This window comes from Lissotriton helveticus, chromosome 1_1, assembly GCF_964261635.1.
Source record: "Lissotriton helveticus chromosome 1_1, aLisHel1.1, whole genome shotgun sequence".
In the NCBI taxonomy this organism is placed as follows: domain Eukaryota; kingdom Metazoa; phylum Chordata; class Amphibia; order Caudata; family Salamandridae; genus Lissotriton; species Lissotriton helveticus.
In genome coordinates this window covers 1,084,887,281-1,084,905,425 of record NC_136057.1, presented here as the reverse complement: position 1 = coordinate 1,084,905,425, position 18,145 = coordinate 1,084,887,281, and the positions used below count along the sequence as shown (strand labels likewise).

The window sequence follows — 18,145 nt, the reverse complement described above, 5'->3', positions numbered from 1 at the left end:
TAACACAACATAAGAAATTATAATAGGTCTTGAATGCTCGACCTAAAAACAGTGACCCAAATAATCCAGATGGCACCCAAAACGTATGATAATAGTATTTTGATGCAATTTTACCACATCATTGTATTTACTGGGGTCAATTTCTGAAGTTCAGCCATCCTGTTCAATCCACAGTATTTGAATATAACATCAGATATGCCTCCTTTTGGATAAGCTTCTTATTCTCATCACCTCCTCTGTGGTCAGGTTGTATAACAGCCAAAACTGTCCAACGCAAGTGTGTCTCAGTATGCTGTTTTTCAATCTAATGACTTACCAATGGGGCCGCAATCACTTTACATCTGATTATTGATTTGTGCTGGTTGATTCTTTTGCGGACCTCCTGGTTCATTTTTCCGATATACCGTTTGCCACACGGGCAATTTATTCCTAATACCATGTTTTTAGTTTTGCAATGAGAAAAGGTTTTATGTTTCCATTTCGTGCTTTTGTATGTAAATAGTGAGCCTTCTATTGTTTGGTTGCAATTCACACGTTCCACATTTCTGGTGTCCCTCTAATGGTGATAAGTTACATATTTGGCGCAAATGATATTTTAATGACAGTGGTGGTATTGTTATATGGCCCTTAGGGACATTGTCGACATTGCTAAGTTAGCATGAGCTTTGCTGCCATGATGCTGCTTTTGCGCACCTTACTACATGACTCTGTTTTCAAGACTGTTTGTGCCTTTCACATGAGAACGGTCTGCTTTTCACGTTCTCTGCTAAGTTCCTGGAGTTTAGTCTGAGCACGATGTGCAAGGTTGATGAACAATTGCCCTTGTTATTCTGTTCTGGTCAGTCCCTAGCACCTAGACATAACATGCTAAACACAGCTGCAATCCTGGGGACTCGTGCTTTGAGAATACAGGGTTGCATGTTCTTTTAACACACTTGGAGAAAGCCTTTCCATGGAGAGGAGCTAAGCTTTTCCTATGATGTAAACCTTAAATCCAGGCTTTAAGGTATGGGATCTGCTGTCAAAGCCCAGAGATCTTCCTTTGTACTCCTCCTCAAATTTAAAATAGTTTTTTTTTAAACCGCGTCAGTTTAAGAATCAAACTGGTTGGAACTTGATTTGGCCTTGGTCTCTCTTTTAAGTATGCTTCAACTGCTTCTATCCCGTTTCGATATTTAGGTATTAAGCGATACAACATCCAAAGTCACTAACATCTGGGTGGAGGGATTAAATTTCAAATTTTCAATCTTTTTAATAAAATCCATAGTATCTCTAAGATACGACGAGACTTGGTGTAATAATGGTTTCAAGAACACATCCACATATTTGGCAATAGGTTCTAATATGGAATCGCAACACAACACTATCTGGCATCCTTGAGGTGTTATTGGATCATCATGCAATTTGGGAGGCAAGTACAGAACTGGTAATCTTTAATTAGCTTTTTTTTAAAACACATATTCATATGGTCCAATGTATCCCTCATCAAATGCTCTCCTTGAATTGTCCGATAGCACTCGTCATCAAGCACTTGTCTTTCCCCTTCCTTTTTAGGTTTTGCCTAAGCGAAAGCTGCGCACTGCGCAGCTTTTTCGCGCAGGCGGAAAACCTTATGTTTTACTAGAGTGGCTTGGGAATCCGCCCTCTATTCCATTGGCTAGCTCCATAAATGGAGGCTAGCCATTGGAACAGAGATCTGTCCGTCATTCACGGACCAGATTCGTGGGTGTTCCCGCGATTTCTTCCCTCTCCTCCCTTTTCAAATCGTCATCGCGGCGGTGGGCGGAGTTTCGTTTTTTTTAATGTGTTTGTTTTCGTCATTCCATGCCCACCACGGCCGCCGGAAGAAGTACAGGTAAGTGCTTTGTTTTTCTCGCCTTCCCGCCCCCCCTCCCCCTGTCCTTGTGCCCGTTCCCGCCCGCTGTCCGTGTCCCACTTGTAAATGCTTGTTGGGTATTGTTTTCCCTTCGGGTCCATCTCTCTTGCTTTTCTCTCTCGCTCTCTGCAGGTTTCGTGCAGTGTTTTCCCCTCCTCTTCTCTCCCCCGTGCACTCATTTCCTTCCCACTGTACTGCTGCACCCACCTGCTCCGTGCTGGGTTCTTCAGGCCCGGCTCCCGGCCGAGCTTAGGCCGGAGGCAGAGCGTGTACTGAGGGCAGCTCTGGCCCAAGTGCGCATTGAAGACCAGAGTGTGCGCCAAGAGCTCATAGAGTGGAGGGTGGATATCTAGATGCCTCATTGCTTTGATGTCGCTCACCTGACGGGTGCATTGTGCACTCAGGGTGTGTGCCACGAGGACCATTTTCCTATTTACACAAAGGGGTTTACAGTAGGTGCCCAGGGCAGAAATGTGTTCTGAGGGAAGGTCGGCCGTGAGCACTCAGTAAGCACTGAGGGAAAGGGTGTGCACTGAGGTTCAATAACACACATTGTATTCAGGAATGGTGGGGGGGGTCATAGTGCACCATGGGTTCCAGTCGTGATGATTCTGCCCCGGGGCTGTGTTTGGTCACTGTTTTCTGGACAGGGGATGTGTCCTCCGAGTGGGCCAGGTTGGGGGTCGGAGTATGCACGGAGGATAGTATTGTGCAGTCGCCGGCTGTGCTCCTAGTCTGCTGCTGCTTCTGGTCACAGTGGGGGGTAGTCTATCGAGTATTTTCTGCCTCGCACGACTAATCGAATTTGGTTGGGAGTCTTGCGCTTAGCCTATGCTGTAAATGACGAACAGATGGGAAATCATTGTTAACTAAGTGGCCCCGCCCTGTTTCCAGTGTGTGCGAGTGGTGGCTGAGATGTGTACATCGCAGGGTCCGAGTGCAGCTCTGGCCTGTCACAACGTCATCGCTCGGGCTTCAGTGTTTATAAGGCACTTACACGAGGAGCTGGGCGCAGGGTGCAATCTGTCGGTGTTCTGTGTACCTGTCTGCCCATAGCTTACTCTGTAGATTGAGTGTGTCTGTCCTTCTGTCTGTCTAACTCACTGCCTGGCTGACTAAGGGCTACGTGTCTTTCTACCTGCCCGCTGCATTACCTACATATATGCCAATATGTTTTTCCTGTCTAGTTGCCTTTAAGTCTGCTTGTCTGTCTGTCTATCTAGATGCATCGTACTTGGCTGTCTGTCGGTATATTTAACTGAAGTGCTAGCCTACATACCTGCTTGTCTCCTTACCTGTATATATAGCTGCATGTTTACCTGCCAGTCCCTCTCTCCTTGTGTCTGTCTTCGTTCCCGTCTCCATGTCCCTCTGTCTCCATCTGTCTGTCTGTCTGTCTTCCTATGGCCTACTTCTTTCCCTGTCTGACTATTTTCTGACTGCCTCTGTCCCTCCTTATTTCCCTAACTACCTATATGCCAGCATGTCAATTGTGTGCCTTTATATCTGCCTGTCTCTCTGTTTCTTATGTTTACCCATCTACCTGCATGCTTGTCCAACCTTCTAGTCTATCTCTCAATCTGCCTTTACGCTGTGTCTCTATCTATCTGGACTCTTTTTTTTTGTATGTGTTATGATGTGTGAGCTGTGAAGCACTCTCTCCTTGCTTTATAATCCTTGCTTTATAATGGTCGAAGTTTATTCGGATGTGTCGAAAGGGTGTTTGCATAAAATGATTGGTACCAGGTGGTGTCTTGATGCCAAACCACTGACTCCTGGAAGCAGGCACCGCTTTTGATGCAGTTGGTGTTCGTTTAGTATGTTTCACATGGTTTACAGGCTTATTTGCCAGTAATGTGAAATGCCACACCGATATGTTGCCTTCCACTCCACAGTTGCTTCAAGTGACAAGTAATCTTTTTGAACAGTTAATGAGAGAGGTTGTCGCGACTGTCATCTGAATGTACATTTCTGTGGATGTATACCACAGACTGGAGGAATGAACCCTGGCTTCAGGGAGCCTGTGTGTGCAGCATGCGAGGACGATTGCAGGTACAATGCAGGCTGCCAGTCTCACTAAATCTGCCATATCTTATTGCTTTCACATGTCAATCACAGCATCTGGCTACCCCAGGGGTCTGTTCAAGTTAGGATCCGTCTATAGCTGATTTACTCAAAGATTTGATATGACAGTGGATTCATGCATTCAGGGTTGTCTCACTCAAGTGTGTCAGTGGAGGCATGTATTAAGTATGGTTGTTGTATTCTTATTTGTAGATATTTCCCTTTTAATACAATATTCCATCCCTGTACATATTTCCCTTTTAAATAGAATCTTTCTTCATAGCTGCACATGCACACTGTGTGATGGATTCCATTTAGAATTGTTATGAACTGAAATGCATAGGAGTTGAAAAAAAGGACCTGTAACTTGGAGAGTAGAAGTACTGTGCTGCAGTTCAATAGACCTTGAATTTTACTTGGATTTACCTGGATTTACTACGTCTTTTCTACAATGGTCTCACTCAGGTGTACCAACAGATGCAGGCAGTGAGAATGGCGGCAGCCCAGGCAGAGTTGCAGCCCGTCCTGTGCTTGCTTCCCTGCCTCCTAGCTGTGCTTGCTTCCCTGCCCCCTGGCTGTGCTTGCTTCCCTGCCCCCTGGCTGTGCTTGCTTCCCTGCCCCCTGGTTGTGCTTGCTCCCCTGCCCCCCGTTGCTCGTGCTTGCTGTCCCCCCCCTCCTCATTGCTTGTGCTTGCTGTCCTGCCCCCTCGTTGCTTGTGCTTGCTCTCCTGCCCTGCTATTGGCATTGTAAATGACAATGCCATTTATTTATGTTTTTAAAAAAAAACATAAATAAAAATAATGTCATGGGCAATGCCAATAGCTCTAACTTTTGCAAAGGCGAAACCATTGCATTGTAAATGCTTGTTATATTGTTCTGCTGCCCATAGCACAATGGCTCTACCTTTGTCAGCATGCTTAATTACTACTGTATAATCTTTTTGTAGCTGAATGAGAGTGTCACTTTGGTCTACTGTGATGTTTTGCTTAACATATTCTTTATTATTTTCAAGACCTTTAATGGCAGATAGCACTGTTTGTTTGAAAGTAAGAACTTCTTTAGGGATCATATTTGGCGGCGTACACAAAGAAGATTTGTGCCTTAAGACTGATGCTTCCTTATTATGACTCCTTTTGGACTCCTTCTTTTTTCGTTTTTTCCCTAAATTTTGTATAGGAAAGAAGGACTAGTCAATGTGAAAGAAAAGCCTTTGTTCCAGTTATTTGTATTTGGGTACTCTATCTAGCGAGGCTGAACGTCTCAAGTAAGAATTGGGATGAGGGAAATGTATACTTGGAGTGATGAAGATAACCAGTAATTACTTAATTTCTTCACTTTGAAATCCACTTGACACTGCTGAACTATTTTGAACAGACTACACTGATACAATTTAAGACCATTGGTGGTGGATCCTGAAAAGAGCTTACTAGAAGTCATCTAAGCAATTGTATAGGAGGGCTGCTTCTAAATGAGCTGTGTAAGATATGTACGGATCCAGGTAATATTTTAGTGAGTGAAGTAATTGCACAATTCCTACTTATCGTGTATTTTTTTCTAAAGAATATAATGTACTATTTTGTTATCATATAGGTAAGGGTTTGAGATCTCATCGGATCATAATTTAGTGCCACTTATTCCTTGCAGTGCAGTTCAAGGTGAAAGACCTTTTGAATTAGGAGAGCCATGTAGCGGATGCCCAGAAGACGAATGTGTGGACAATTTGTGCCGTAAGTCCTAAAAGGAATTCTAAAATTGCACTTTTCAAGGGAGTTTAAGCTGACCTAGAAAAGAATAGTTTCGAATTTGCATATATTTTATAAGTAATTTAACTGCTTTATTGGCTAATGTAGGACTACTTGGGGTATGTAACATATGCATCTGAAACAAAGTAATAAACATTCATTTATGGTCTTCACAATAATGTCACTGACCATGTCATGAGTGATGTAATATGTGACGTCATCAGCAGTGCATTGCACGCGCAAGTTATAGTGAGTCCAACTAACTATAACGTGGGAATTTCAATGGTTTTATGCGAGTAAAACTTCCAGCTAACTATAACAGGTGTGAAACCTATGGGTTTTTCAGTGAATTTAATAGGTTTTTTAAATGCTAATTCCTAACTATAACTGGTGTGAAACCTATGGTTTTTTTCAGTGAATTTCAATGGTTTTTAATAGCAAATCTCTATAGGTATAAAAAGTAAAAATTTTATAACGAATTTTATATTGTATAATTATGTAATTTTTTTTATTTTTATTTTTTGCCCCGGAGCGCTCCCGGGGCGCGTACCGATGCGCTCACGGGTAAGCGCAGTGCTACGGCGCGCCCCTGGGTGCGTACCGGTGAGCGTCCCGTTAGCGCTATTGCCGCGAACGAAAACAACATCGTGACGTATCGCGTAGCCGCGTGATGCGTCATATGACGCACTGCGTAAGCGCACAAGGAAGCACGCGAGCGCATACGATCGCGCAACGTCCTGACGCGCTTACGCTACGCGCCCCCGGGCGCGCCCCGGGGCGCGTAGCGTAAGCGCGTCGGGTCATGTGATCTAAAAATAACACTTTTCATTGGTGCAGATCAGTTTTGGTTTCCAAATGATGAAAACTCACATCATGTGGCTTGAAAATAACACTTTTCATTGGTCCAGAACAGTTTTGTTTTTGCAAATGATGAAAGCCCCCACTTTTTTCCTTATTCTGACTTAGTCCTTTGACTGAGGAAGACCTGTTTGGAGATCTGTCTCTTATCTTTTCTACTTTAAAATGGCTACAGTAGCAGCAGCAGCTGGAGCATCTGCACCACCACCACCACCACCAAGAGGACCACCACAACATCACATTGGTGGTCAAGAAGAAGAAGAGGAGGAGGAGGACGAGGAGGGGAGAAGGACATTCCTCCCAGAAGACAATACCCCATATAGGCCAAAGGAACATATTGTATGGGAGTTTTTTTCCATCCCAGAGGGCAAGAAAAAAGTGAATGCGCCAAAGGTGACTTGCCGAATCTGTGGCATGGAACTTTCAAGGGGGAACCCTAATAGGAAATATTCATTTGGTAATTACACCATGATTAGGCATATGCAGCGCAAGCATCCCAACAACTATGCTGCTGCAGAGATGAGAGAAATGGCCAGTAACCTTCCCCAATCTTCACCCAGCACCTCCAAAAGAAAGCAACCCACTCCATCGGGACCAGACACAAGGGAGACGATGCCAATCATACAACCACGGTTTGGTGAATTCAGGGTCACTTGTATTTTTTGTGGTAAGACCATCAGCTATGGTGAGCAGAGCGTAAAGCTCATAGTTCTTGCTGGTGACAACCACAATTGCCCCAAAAAACCCTAATTTTTTCCTGATTTTTTTTTCTCCAGTTGAGCCGTTTACAATTCCCTGTTTTTTGTTTCTCCCCATAAAAATACAAAAAAAATATAAAAGTGTTCAGAAAAGCCAAAAAAAGTAGAAAAATGTTCAAAAAAACAATAAAAAAATATAAAACAACAAAAAGAATAAAAAAACAGTTCTTTTTAGAACTACCTTTAATTTATAAAAATAAACCTATATTTTTAAAGAATCTCTGTCATTCTTTTTTCCTTGGGGTACGCGCACCGGGGCGCGCACCAAAAAAAAAAGAAAAACATTTTTTTATGAAGGAGTGAGCATGAGGGAAGAACAAAGAGAGAGTAATGTTAAGAGAAAGAGAGCTAGAGGGAGCAACACAGAGGGATTGTTTATTACATAGTAAAAAACAGAGAAGGTTATTGAGAAAAGGAAAATGAATAAGGGAGCGAAATTAGGGAAGAGAGGCGAAGAAGAGTAAAGTAGAGGTACTGGTAGAATGTGAGTGGGTGTTGAAAGAAAAAGGAAGGACAGTAAAGAATGGGGAAAGAAGGGTAGTGTTGGAACCGGGATAAATGAACAACGGTGAGGGAGGGCGAGAAAGGAGCAGTGAGTGTAAGTAAAGAGGGGTGAAAGAGGGTGAAAAAACTGAATTAGGGTAGACATGGGGAGTGACAAAGAGAAAAGAGAGAGAGAGAGTAAAGGAAACAGTGACTGAAAGGGTGTGAGTGAAACAGGAAAGAAAGGTAAGTAAGGCAGTGTGGGTGACTTATAGAGAGTGAGTGGGTATAGGTGGGGGTATGGGGGTGTAACGTGTGTGTGTCTGGGTGTGAGTGTGTGGGGTGTTTGGGTGTGGGTGGAGGTGTGGGTGTGTAAGATATGTGTGGAGGGTGTGTGAGTGTGGGGGGTATGTGTGTGGAGTGTGTGTGTGTGTGTGGGTGTGTGTGTGTGAGGAGTGTGTGTGTGGCTGTGTGTGTGTGTGTGAGGTGTGTGTGGTGTGTGTGTGGGGTGTATGTCAGAGATGTGTGTGTGTGTTGGGGGGAGGTATGTGTGTAGGAGTGAAATAAATGATTAAGGGAAAGAGAATGAGTGAGGGAGCAAAGGAAGGGAACAGAGGCTAAGGGAAGTAAAGAATGGGGACTGAAAGAAGTTGAATGTGGGAGGGGAAATAGGGAAAGGGTATTAAACATGGAGAATATGAATAAGTGAGAGAAGCAGAGTAAAGAAACAGGAGTGAGGTAGGTTGAGAAAATAGTAGTGAGGTTAAAGCAAAGGGTCATGACAAACTACATTTTTTTGTCACACTTACCATATAATAAATGTAACTTTAATTACATTTTTTTACTACATTTTGTATCTGTAAAGAGAGAAGAAAAAATAAGTTATAATTAGTAAAATATGTATTTTAAAATAAAAGATACAAATGAAGAGGTTAAAAATCATAACAGTGTATTTAGAAATAAAGTAAGGTAGAAGGACAAAAAGAGGGAAAAAGAAATAGAAGGAGAGCAAATTACTAAGAGTAAGGCATATAGATTCACTGACAGAAAGGAAGAGAAGAAGAGAAAAATGAACTGAAGGTAAGAAAGATACTAAAAGAATGTGAGTTAGCAAAACTAAATCAGGAAACAGGAGTAAGTAAAAAGATAATGACTGAGAGGGAAATGAGTCTAATTAAGGATTCATTTAGAAGAATGAGGAATGGAAGATAACTGAGAGTAAGTGAAGGAGAGTCATAGAGTGAAGGGATGAAGGGAGAGAGGATAATATAGAAGGATTGAGGGAAAAGGAGTGAGGAAGTTAGTACACAGAGAGACTAAGGGAAGGACTGAGTGAAGTGGAATACAGTGAGTGAGGAAAGAAAAATGAGTAAGGGAGCAAAAGAAGGAAAGAGAGGAGAAGAGGACTAAAGCAGTGGTACTGAGAGAAAGTGATTCGGTGATGAAAGTAAAGAGAAGGACACTGAAAGATAGGAAATGAGGGGTAGTAATGGAACCGGACTAAAAGAAATAGGTTGAAGAACGATGAGAGAGGAGCAGTGAAGTTGTTGTAAGAGAAATGATAGAAGGTAGATAAACACAAGTCAACATAACACAAGGAGAGTGAGGGACTGAGGACATAGAGGTAGTGAACGGAAAATAGAGAGAAGAGGTCAAAAGAAAGGAGGAAACAAATATAAGCAAGGGAGAGTGGGTGATTTATAGTGATAGAGTGCGACAATACTGGTGAGTGAGTCAAGAGGAATTACTAAAAGAGCAAAGGAGGAAAACACGGAAAAGGAAAGTAAAGCAGACAGACTGAAAGCTGAATAGTTATGCAAGGGAGAGAGGGGATGCAGACAGTTGAAATGAGAATGAGGGGGTGTGAAAGAAGTGGAGTAAAAGAACGGGGTTGAAAGAGAGTGAAAGAAAGACATTATAAGTGAGTAAGAAGAGCTGAAAGAGGGTGGAAAAAGGAAAGTGAGTGTGAGACAATGGGAATACAATTTTAAATTACAGAATACAAACTATAGATTAACTTGTACAACATGTTACATAGTTTATTTTTGCTGTTCTCAGAATATATTGAATTTCACTTAAAAAAGTGAGTTCAAACTACTCATCATATGACAGCGGGGAAAAAAACACAATCAAAAAGATTGTGTTTTAAAAAAAACCATCTAAACTTAAAAATAACAAATGTACACTAATCTTTGATTCACTTACTTTTCCTTTAGGCCAAATAGTATATCATGAAGGTCCTTTTTGTTGGAAAGTACTCTGCTGTTCTCTAAAAATTCCATTTCATCGACTTTCTAGAAGAAAAGCTCGAAGAACATCTGAAATATTTTCATTATTTTCATATACTCCTTCTGTTCAGTCATAACTCTTTGCTCATTCCTTCACCATTCCTTAAGGCCAAATAGTGTCAGATGTATCAGTATATTTTCAAATTAGTTAAAACAAACTCTAAAATTATTGTTTTTCCGACGTTCTGAAAGAAAGGCTCAAACAACATTTTCACAATATTTAAATTTTCGAATTCCATCTCTGACTCACTCATGTTCATCATTTCCTATAATACTGATATCACTTACTATGAGATCCACTTACAGTACCTATATGACAACTCAATTTTTTATATTATCTTGATCACTTTTACTCAGAATATAATTTTAAACAGCAAACTAACCTTTATTAACTGCTCCCGTCTTCATAGGCCAATTACCTTTACTTAAATTTTGGTTCTAAAAACACTAGCTATGAATTTTTTAAGTCAAAAGGCAAACGTTGTTTGAAAGTCAAATGAGTGTCATTACAGTGGGTCCAACCTGTACGACTTTTTAAATAGCATGTGTAATGCCCTGATGTTGTTGAAGGACCGTCATGATAAATAATAGCTACAGTTGCAAAGGTTGTTCCTGAAATTGATAACTGAGAAGCCACAACATTTTTAATAGAAGTTGACAATTTACTTCCATCAGGTCTACATTGTTGGAACATTAAAATCACATATTTACCATAAGTTTGTAAAAATAATGTGGACAGCATTGCAGACTTACATTGGGTACACACCATATTGTGATCAGCTGCTTTAACTAGATTATTAAAAGACACTGATTTGCAGTCTGGTAAAGTCAAATATATAAATCTTTCAGTGTCTATTGTAGTACTACTTGATAAACTACAGTTGTCGCAGTCATGCTGCCATTGATAAGAAAGGCAAAAAAGATTTTTTATATCTACACCTTCATCTTCCAAAACATCAAACATATACATTAAAAATTCCTGACAATCCTGCTGAATATTCTGTGAAAATTGATTTTGACCAGAACATATGTCTAGAAGATTTCGAATTTCTGAAACACTTTCTATTTTTGCTCTATCACTGCTACATTTCTCAAACACAGAATTCAATAAACAGCAGAATGTTTGATCCCGATTTTCAACAATCTGTTCTTGTAAATTTTGAAGAAAAAAAAAACATTAACCACTACATTAGCATAGCAGTTGACACCAGAACTGTTTTCAAACTCAAATCCAACAACATCTTCAACAGAATCCTTTTTCTTTCTACTTACAATTACAGTTTCATCTACTTTTTGTCTTTTTGCTACTACATCACTGCAATTATTCTCATTTCTTCTTTTTCGGCCTACCACACGTTTTTCAAACAGAGGATATTGAGACAAATATGGAGCATACTCTCTTCTTAACCTATTGTATTCTTTAACACAATCTAGATCAGCACAAATCTTTGTTTCATCACACTCAATCAAGTACAATCCTGATAAAGTTCTGACTCGTGATAATGCCACATATGCCATACCCTCTTTAAACACATAACTTCCAATGTTCACCAAAGCACTATCTACACTTAAACCTTGAGATTTATGAATTGTCACCGCATATGCCAAACAAACAGGAAACTGTTTTCGGCGAACATATAAGTCTTTCACAAGCAAAAATCTAGCTGAACAACGACAAATTTGTTCTATTTCGTCAATGCCATCAAATTGAATTTTTAAAATTTCAATACCATCTCTATTTTAGTAATTCACAAAACCAACAACATGACCCATTGCTCCATTTACCAGACCTCTTTCAACATTTAAATTCCTTCTCAAAATGATACGACAATTTAAACACACATTCAAAGTCTTTTCAAAACCAGCAGTTTTAGATATAGTCTTCTCTAATGAATCCAATTTTGATTTCAAATTTTCTGACAAAATAATTGTTGCTCCCATATGCTCTATTTTATCTATAGCTTCCAGTTTCACTATCTCTTCATTTTCTAACTTTAACATTTTGTTGTTGAACATGGAACATGCTTTCAGAGTTGGCATCAAACATATGCCAGATTTTTTCTCGTTAATTTTCTTAAAAATATTCTCTGGAAGAATGTTTTCATTTGGGTACAAATTTGAAATTAATCGTCCATGTAAAGCTTCTTTCCCATGCTGACTTACTTTTCCGATTCTTACATCTTGTAGAATATTTTTATAATCTTCATCCTTTGCCTGCCGCATATTTTGGAGTAGTTCTGCATATTTGAAATTTAACCATATATTAACGTTTCCAATGCTTCCTAGGCAGTTCCTGGTATCTTCATGCGTGACCATTTTAAACACTGGTTGTCCTTTCACTGGAGTCAACTGCAGTAGATCTCCAAAAACAATAATGTGTTTCCCTCCAAATAACACATCATACTCTGTTCTAAGAATTTCTTGCATTCTCAAATGCACAAAAGCAAGCATTAGATTTGAGACCATGCTTACTTTATCAATGATAAGAAGTTTCATTTTCTTCAGGACTCTGGAAACTTCGGAACATGCATCTCCAGATAGCTTGTGGTATTGCAATTTGTTATCATGCTCCACTGGCAGCATCAGTAAACGATGTAAAGTAATCCCTTTAATATTATGTGCTGCCAGCCCAGTTGGAGCGGTAACAACACAAGACAGCGGTGATTCAGTCCTTTTCTGCAGATAAGTTGCAATTGCTTTAATCAGAAAACTTTTTCCAGTTCCCGCTTCTCCACTCATGTACAGTTGGACAGGCTTAAATGATGTACATGAGCACTCTTTTTTCTCATGACTGAATCCATGTTCAACCTGTTCTGTGACTTCGTCATATATCTGTTTCTGCTCAAGGTTTAGTTGTTTCACCAAATCTTCTAAGTTAACTACATCATCTTGAGCTTGTTCCATAGCTCTTTCCACCTCATCCATGGCAGTGTCAGCTTCATTTTGGATAATTGGTCCTCCTAGTGGATCCTGACTCAATGAAGTAGAACTCTGACTGTCTTGAGAACTGTCTCTAGCAATCTCTACAGCAATTGTGGCTTCTTGCTCTATTTCTCCGTTCAACATTTGCAGATAATTTGGAAAAACAGGATATTCTATGGTATCCTTGGTTGCATTAAAAGAATCTTCGTAACAGAGAAAATCTCCAAGTAGTTCCTCTTCTGTACGCCATGGCTTAAAGAGTTGCAAAAGAGCTCAATAGTAAAATTCCCTTTTTCTGGATTTTCGCAACTCAATTTTCGATGAATAATCAAATGGCCTTTTCTCTGCTTAACTAGACATCCTTCACACCCAATGACAGCATATATTCCATTATCGATATCTTCTCTGATGTTCCTCTTATAAATATATCTTTGCAGAACTTCATAGAAACAAGCGTTCTCAAGGTAAGGACTTCTATTTGGATAGTATGTATCCAACATGTTTGTCTTCAAAATATCTGTACTTTCTGGTTCTTTCTCCGCCAAATACTCTATTTCTTGTACAGATTTCAAAACTCGGTTTCGTGTTGCAGCAAGACCTAGACTCACCCAAATGATGGTTCTAGATTTGGCATAAAGGTTTGCTGATGACAATCGATCAGAACATTCATATGCTCCAAATTTCTCGATGTGACAACATCTTCAGACTGTAACTGTAACTCTTTTCATGTGAAATGTCCTCCCACATTTCCTTCAGTTCTGTCTTTTCTTTTTTTGTGATGTAAGACGTCACATATCGAGCCACAGCAATAGAGTTGTCAGCAACAAACTGAATATCCATGTTAGCATTCCGCATGGACAAAATCACTGGGTTGTAGTCGTTGATGCACTTGAACTCTTCGTTTCTTTTTAAATTGTATGTAATTTTTGGTGATTTCCTCGTCACAGTATGTCGCAGAGAAGACATCAAATTATTTACTCTTCCTTTAGAAATCACTGGTCGTGGAAACGCGAAACGACATTTTGTATAGAACTTGTCTTTGTTTCTGAATTTTCGACGACAGTACTTTCCACAACGATGGGATTGAAAGCATAAAACTTGTTGCCTTAAACTGTTTTCTTCGGTACTTTTCGGAACCGCACATGTTGAATACTCTTCAATGAACCTCATCACTTTCTCATCCGAATCTGTTCCAAACTGGGGGGCATCTTTAATCCACAACAAAATATGTATGTGAGGAGCACCTCTCGCTTGATACTCCTTTCTCCAAAAGAAATCCAAAACCTCTCCAAGGGGAGGATTTTTTTTGTTGGTAATAAAAGACATCATAGCTTCAAATCTATGATTGAAATATCTGCATACATTCACTGGATCCAAAGAACACAGTTCTCCAGCAGTTTTGAATTCTATATTTTGTATATTTGCATTTGCCTCTCGTAGAAATTGAAGTAAGTCGTCCCATGCATACTCGGCACAGCTAAGAGTGAGGAGCCATGTAGGAGTTCCTAAGTTTCTTAGCATACATTTCAATTCCCCATGACGACGGTACCAATACTCGTTTGTACCACGCTGACATGCCATGAGATTGATTAGATGAGATTCCAAAATATTGTCTTGCAGATTGACTTTCTCCATAAAGTCCCTCGCCGAAACATTTTGCAGATGTGCTCCACTTTTCAGTATATGGTTCACTGCATAAGAAAGCCCAGACAAGTCACTTTCATACAGTAGATGAAACAAATAAGGAATGCATTGACGAAACCTTGGATCTTCAGCATATAATCTTACAGTTCGATATTCAGATGCAGGAATTTGAAGTGGTCGATCGTCATATCGTCCACCTCGACCTGTTGGAAATAAATGTGGAAAACAACAAGCTTCCAAACTTTCTTCCCAAACACTAATGGGACTTCCTTTTGCTGCTTTCATTTGAAACAAGTCAATTGCATTCCCCATCACTTCTTTGGAATGCAAAGGATGAACAGTATAATGTTCATATATTTCTTCACTTCTAGACACATCAACTTTTTCAATTTGGCCAGCTGAACAATCACTGTCTTCATCTGCAGCTGTTTCCTCTGCTTCAACACATACATGTTTGTAGTACTCATTGTTTTTGACCAAATACAACGTTGCCTTTTTGACTTTCCTAACATCCACTAAATCTTGCCAGATTTTCTTACTCTTTGTCGGAACCCCATTAACTAGAATAACCAGAGGTTCCTCTTCCACTTTCTCTACACCAATGGTATCAATATTTTTCTTGAAATCTAGAGGCAAATAAACAACTCTTTCCCTTAATCCTCTCTGTAAATCTGAAGGAGGCAATTTCCCTATCTTAGGCTCCATGCGAACAATAGCCTGAAAAGGATGGACACATTGAATCAAAATAGACTCATATGTATTTAAATCCATCACTTCAGGAGGAATGTCTACCAACTCCAGATTATTATGAACAGCTCTAGCAGGCATTCTGTTTTGATTTAATGTATGATAACATTATTTACAAATACGCTGATCAGAACTCAAATCAAAACAATTCTCCACCCACAAATAAGTTGCAAAATCCTTCCACTCATAATTATTTATCTTTTCACTTTTTACGTATAAATCAACTAATCTAGTTTGATGCTTATAATGAGTTCGTCGACAACACACACAAATAAAATTCGGCCTTTCACTTGATTTCACCTTAAACCTGGTAATTTCCTGGTCAAACTTTTCTGTACTTAAAATCTGTACATTGTCTTCCACATTACCTTGAATTTCTGTGTCAATTTCTACACTGTCCTCTTTTTCACCAAAATAACATCTCAATTTCTTTACAAATCTTCTTCACATCTAAATCAGTTCCATGCAAAAGAGCACTGTTTAATTGTTTAAGCTGAAGTGCTGGACTTTTTGCATAATACAACCTTCTCACTAATTTCCTCATTTTGTTATGATGCACTGCTAACATCCTAAATTGATGAAAAACACTGACAGACTTTTCTAGAAAGACAAGCCAGTGAATGCCCTTGCAAACCTGTGTTTTCTCTCACTCTGCAAGGATCTAAGTCTTGCAACATCTTCATTTTCTGTTTTAGACTTTTCTTACTATATGTACGTAAGAAATTACAAAACAAATCAATTGATTCCTGTCGCACACTACAAATACTACTACACTTCCAAGTGTACACTGGACCCTTAGTACGTCTCCCTAAAACTTCATCAGTTAACACCTCTTCTGGTTCTCTAGGCACAAGTTTCTCTTTTTCAATCGGACAACCGTCTTTCACCTCATATGCTCGACCACTGGTGTCAACTGCATGCACTAAATCATTCTCCTGGAAGTAACTCTCCTCATTAAAAAATGGCTCACAACTTGAACTGTGCATCCATTCTCCTGAAAAAACTTTACAAAAATTAGTCCGATTATTTACTCTTTTCCATCTACTGTTTGATTTGAAAACATCAATTGTCTTGTTAAGTGTCCTAATTCTATTGATTATTAAAATAAATATTTTTTTCTTAACTTCAAAAGCCTGATCAACAATCTTCTCTACATTTTTCTTTTTCTTATAAAAAGCAGCTCTCTGTTTACCTTTCCTAATGTTTTTTAACAAATTTAAAACCACCCTATTGCGAAACATTCGTTTACGAATGTCTCTAAACTGATTCTGCCTTCTATTCCTATACATATTATTCTCTCCTGCTCCAGTAGTAACATTGTTTGAGGGCCTCTCCTTCCTTTTCAAATTTGCTCTCTCCTTCTCTTTTTCTACATTCTGTCCAACATTTTTTTTTGATCTACATATGTTCCGTAAGAAAGACTTAGTTGTCTTACCAGGAGCTTTTTTCCTGTTTTTTGAAGTATTTGTTGTAGAAGAGTGCTGTAATTCCGTTGCTGTTTTTGATTTTTTCCGCTTATCATCTTTCCTTCTCCTCTGCCTTGAGGGCATATTTCCTTACTCTTGAAATCTTGATTTCAATCTGTGGTAAAGAAAAAAATAGCACATTATAGACCACTATTACCAAACAACAAAGCAATGAGAAAAAGCAAACGGTCTATTCAGGGTTGCAGATGAGGTGACGGTTGTCCAGGGGTGCAGAGGAGGTGAAGCCTGTATTGAAGAGTGTAGTGGAAGAGAGGTCTGTCCACAGGTACAAAGAAGGTGAGACCTGTGTCTAAGAGTGCAGTGGGGGATAGCCTTCATGAAGTCTAGTCCACTTACACACTAGCTTCACCACCTATGCTTCCCAGGAAAGGCCTCTCTCCCACTACAGTCTTGAACACAGGCCTCACCTCCTCTGTACCTCTGGACATGCCTCACCTCATCTGCACAATCTACTTCCTAATCTGACATAACGCAGGTGACATCATTGTGAAAAGTTGAAATATATTTATTTAATCATGCAGACACTATTTATTCCTTCTCAAAAATCTAAAAGTCATTGATTTGCCCCAAAATCGTTTTTTTAAATAACATTTTAGACACACAGTGCAGGTCCTATGTACAAGCATTCAGTGTCCATGAGTACAGTGGAGAGGACTGACCTCCTCTGACCCTTGGACAAGCCTTACCTCATCTGTGTCCTATGGACAGGCCTCAATGTATTGAGTATAATTGATGGTAACTGGGTGCAGATGAGGTGACGCATGTCCAAGGGTGTAAATAAGCTGAGGCCTGTCTAAGGATGCAGATTAGTTGAAGTCTATTCAGGGTTGCAGATGAGGTGAGGATTGTCTAGGGGTGCAGAAGAGGTGAGGCCTGTATTGAAGAGTGTAGTGGAAGAGAGGTCTGTCCACGGGTACAAAGAAGGTGACACCAGTGTCTAAGAGTGCAGTGGGGGATAGGCTTCATGAAGGCTAGTCCACTGCACTCTTAGACACAGGCCTCACCACCTACGCTCCCCAGGAAAGGCCTCTCTCCCACTACAGTCTTGAACACAGGCCTCACCTCCTCTGTCCCTCTGGACATGCCTCACCTCATCTGCACAATCTACTTCCTAATCTGAGGTAACACAGGTGACATTATTGTGAAAGATTCAAATATATTTATGTAATCATGCAGACACTATTTATTCCTTCTCAAAAATGTAAAAGCCATTCATTTTCCCCAAAATCGTTTTTCACATCACATTTAAGAAACACAGCACAGGTCCTATGTACAA

General features: G+C 39.9%; 1 protein-coding gene across 2 annotated transcripts in view; it reads left to right on the top strand.

Moving 5' to 3' along the window:
• The window catches only part of LOC144772185 (GLIPR1-like protein 1), a 417,152-nt gene that overhangs the window by 225,632 nt on the left and 173,375 nt on the right, over window positions 1-18,145 (top strand). For both annotated transcript variants that reach the window (XM_078656318.1, XM_078656325.1), the window contains exon 4: window positions 5,585-5,667. In XM_078656318.1, coding sequence (XP_078512444.1) covers window positions 5,585-5,667 — 83 coding nt within the window. The remainder of the gene's footprint in view (window positions 1-5,584; window positions 5,668-18,145) is intronic.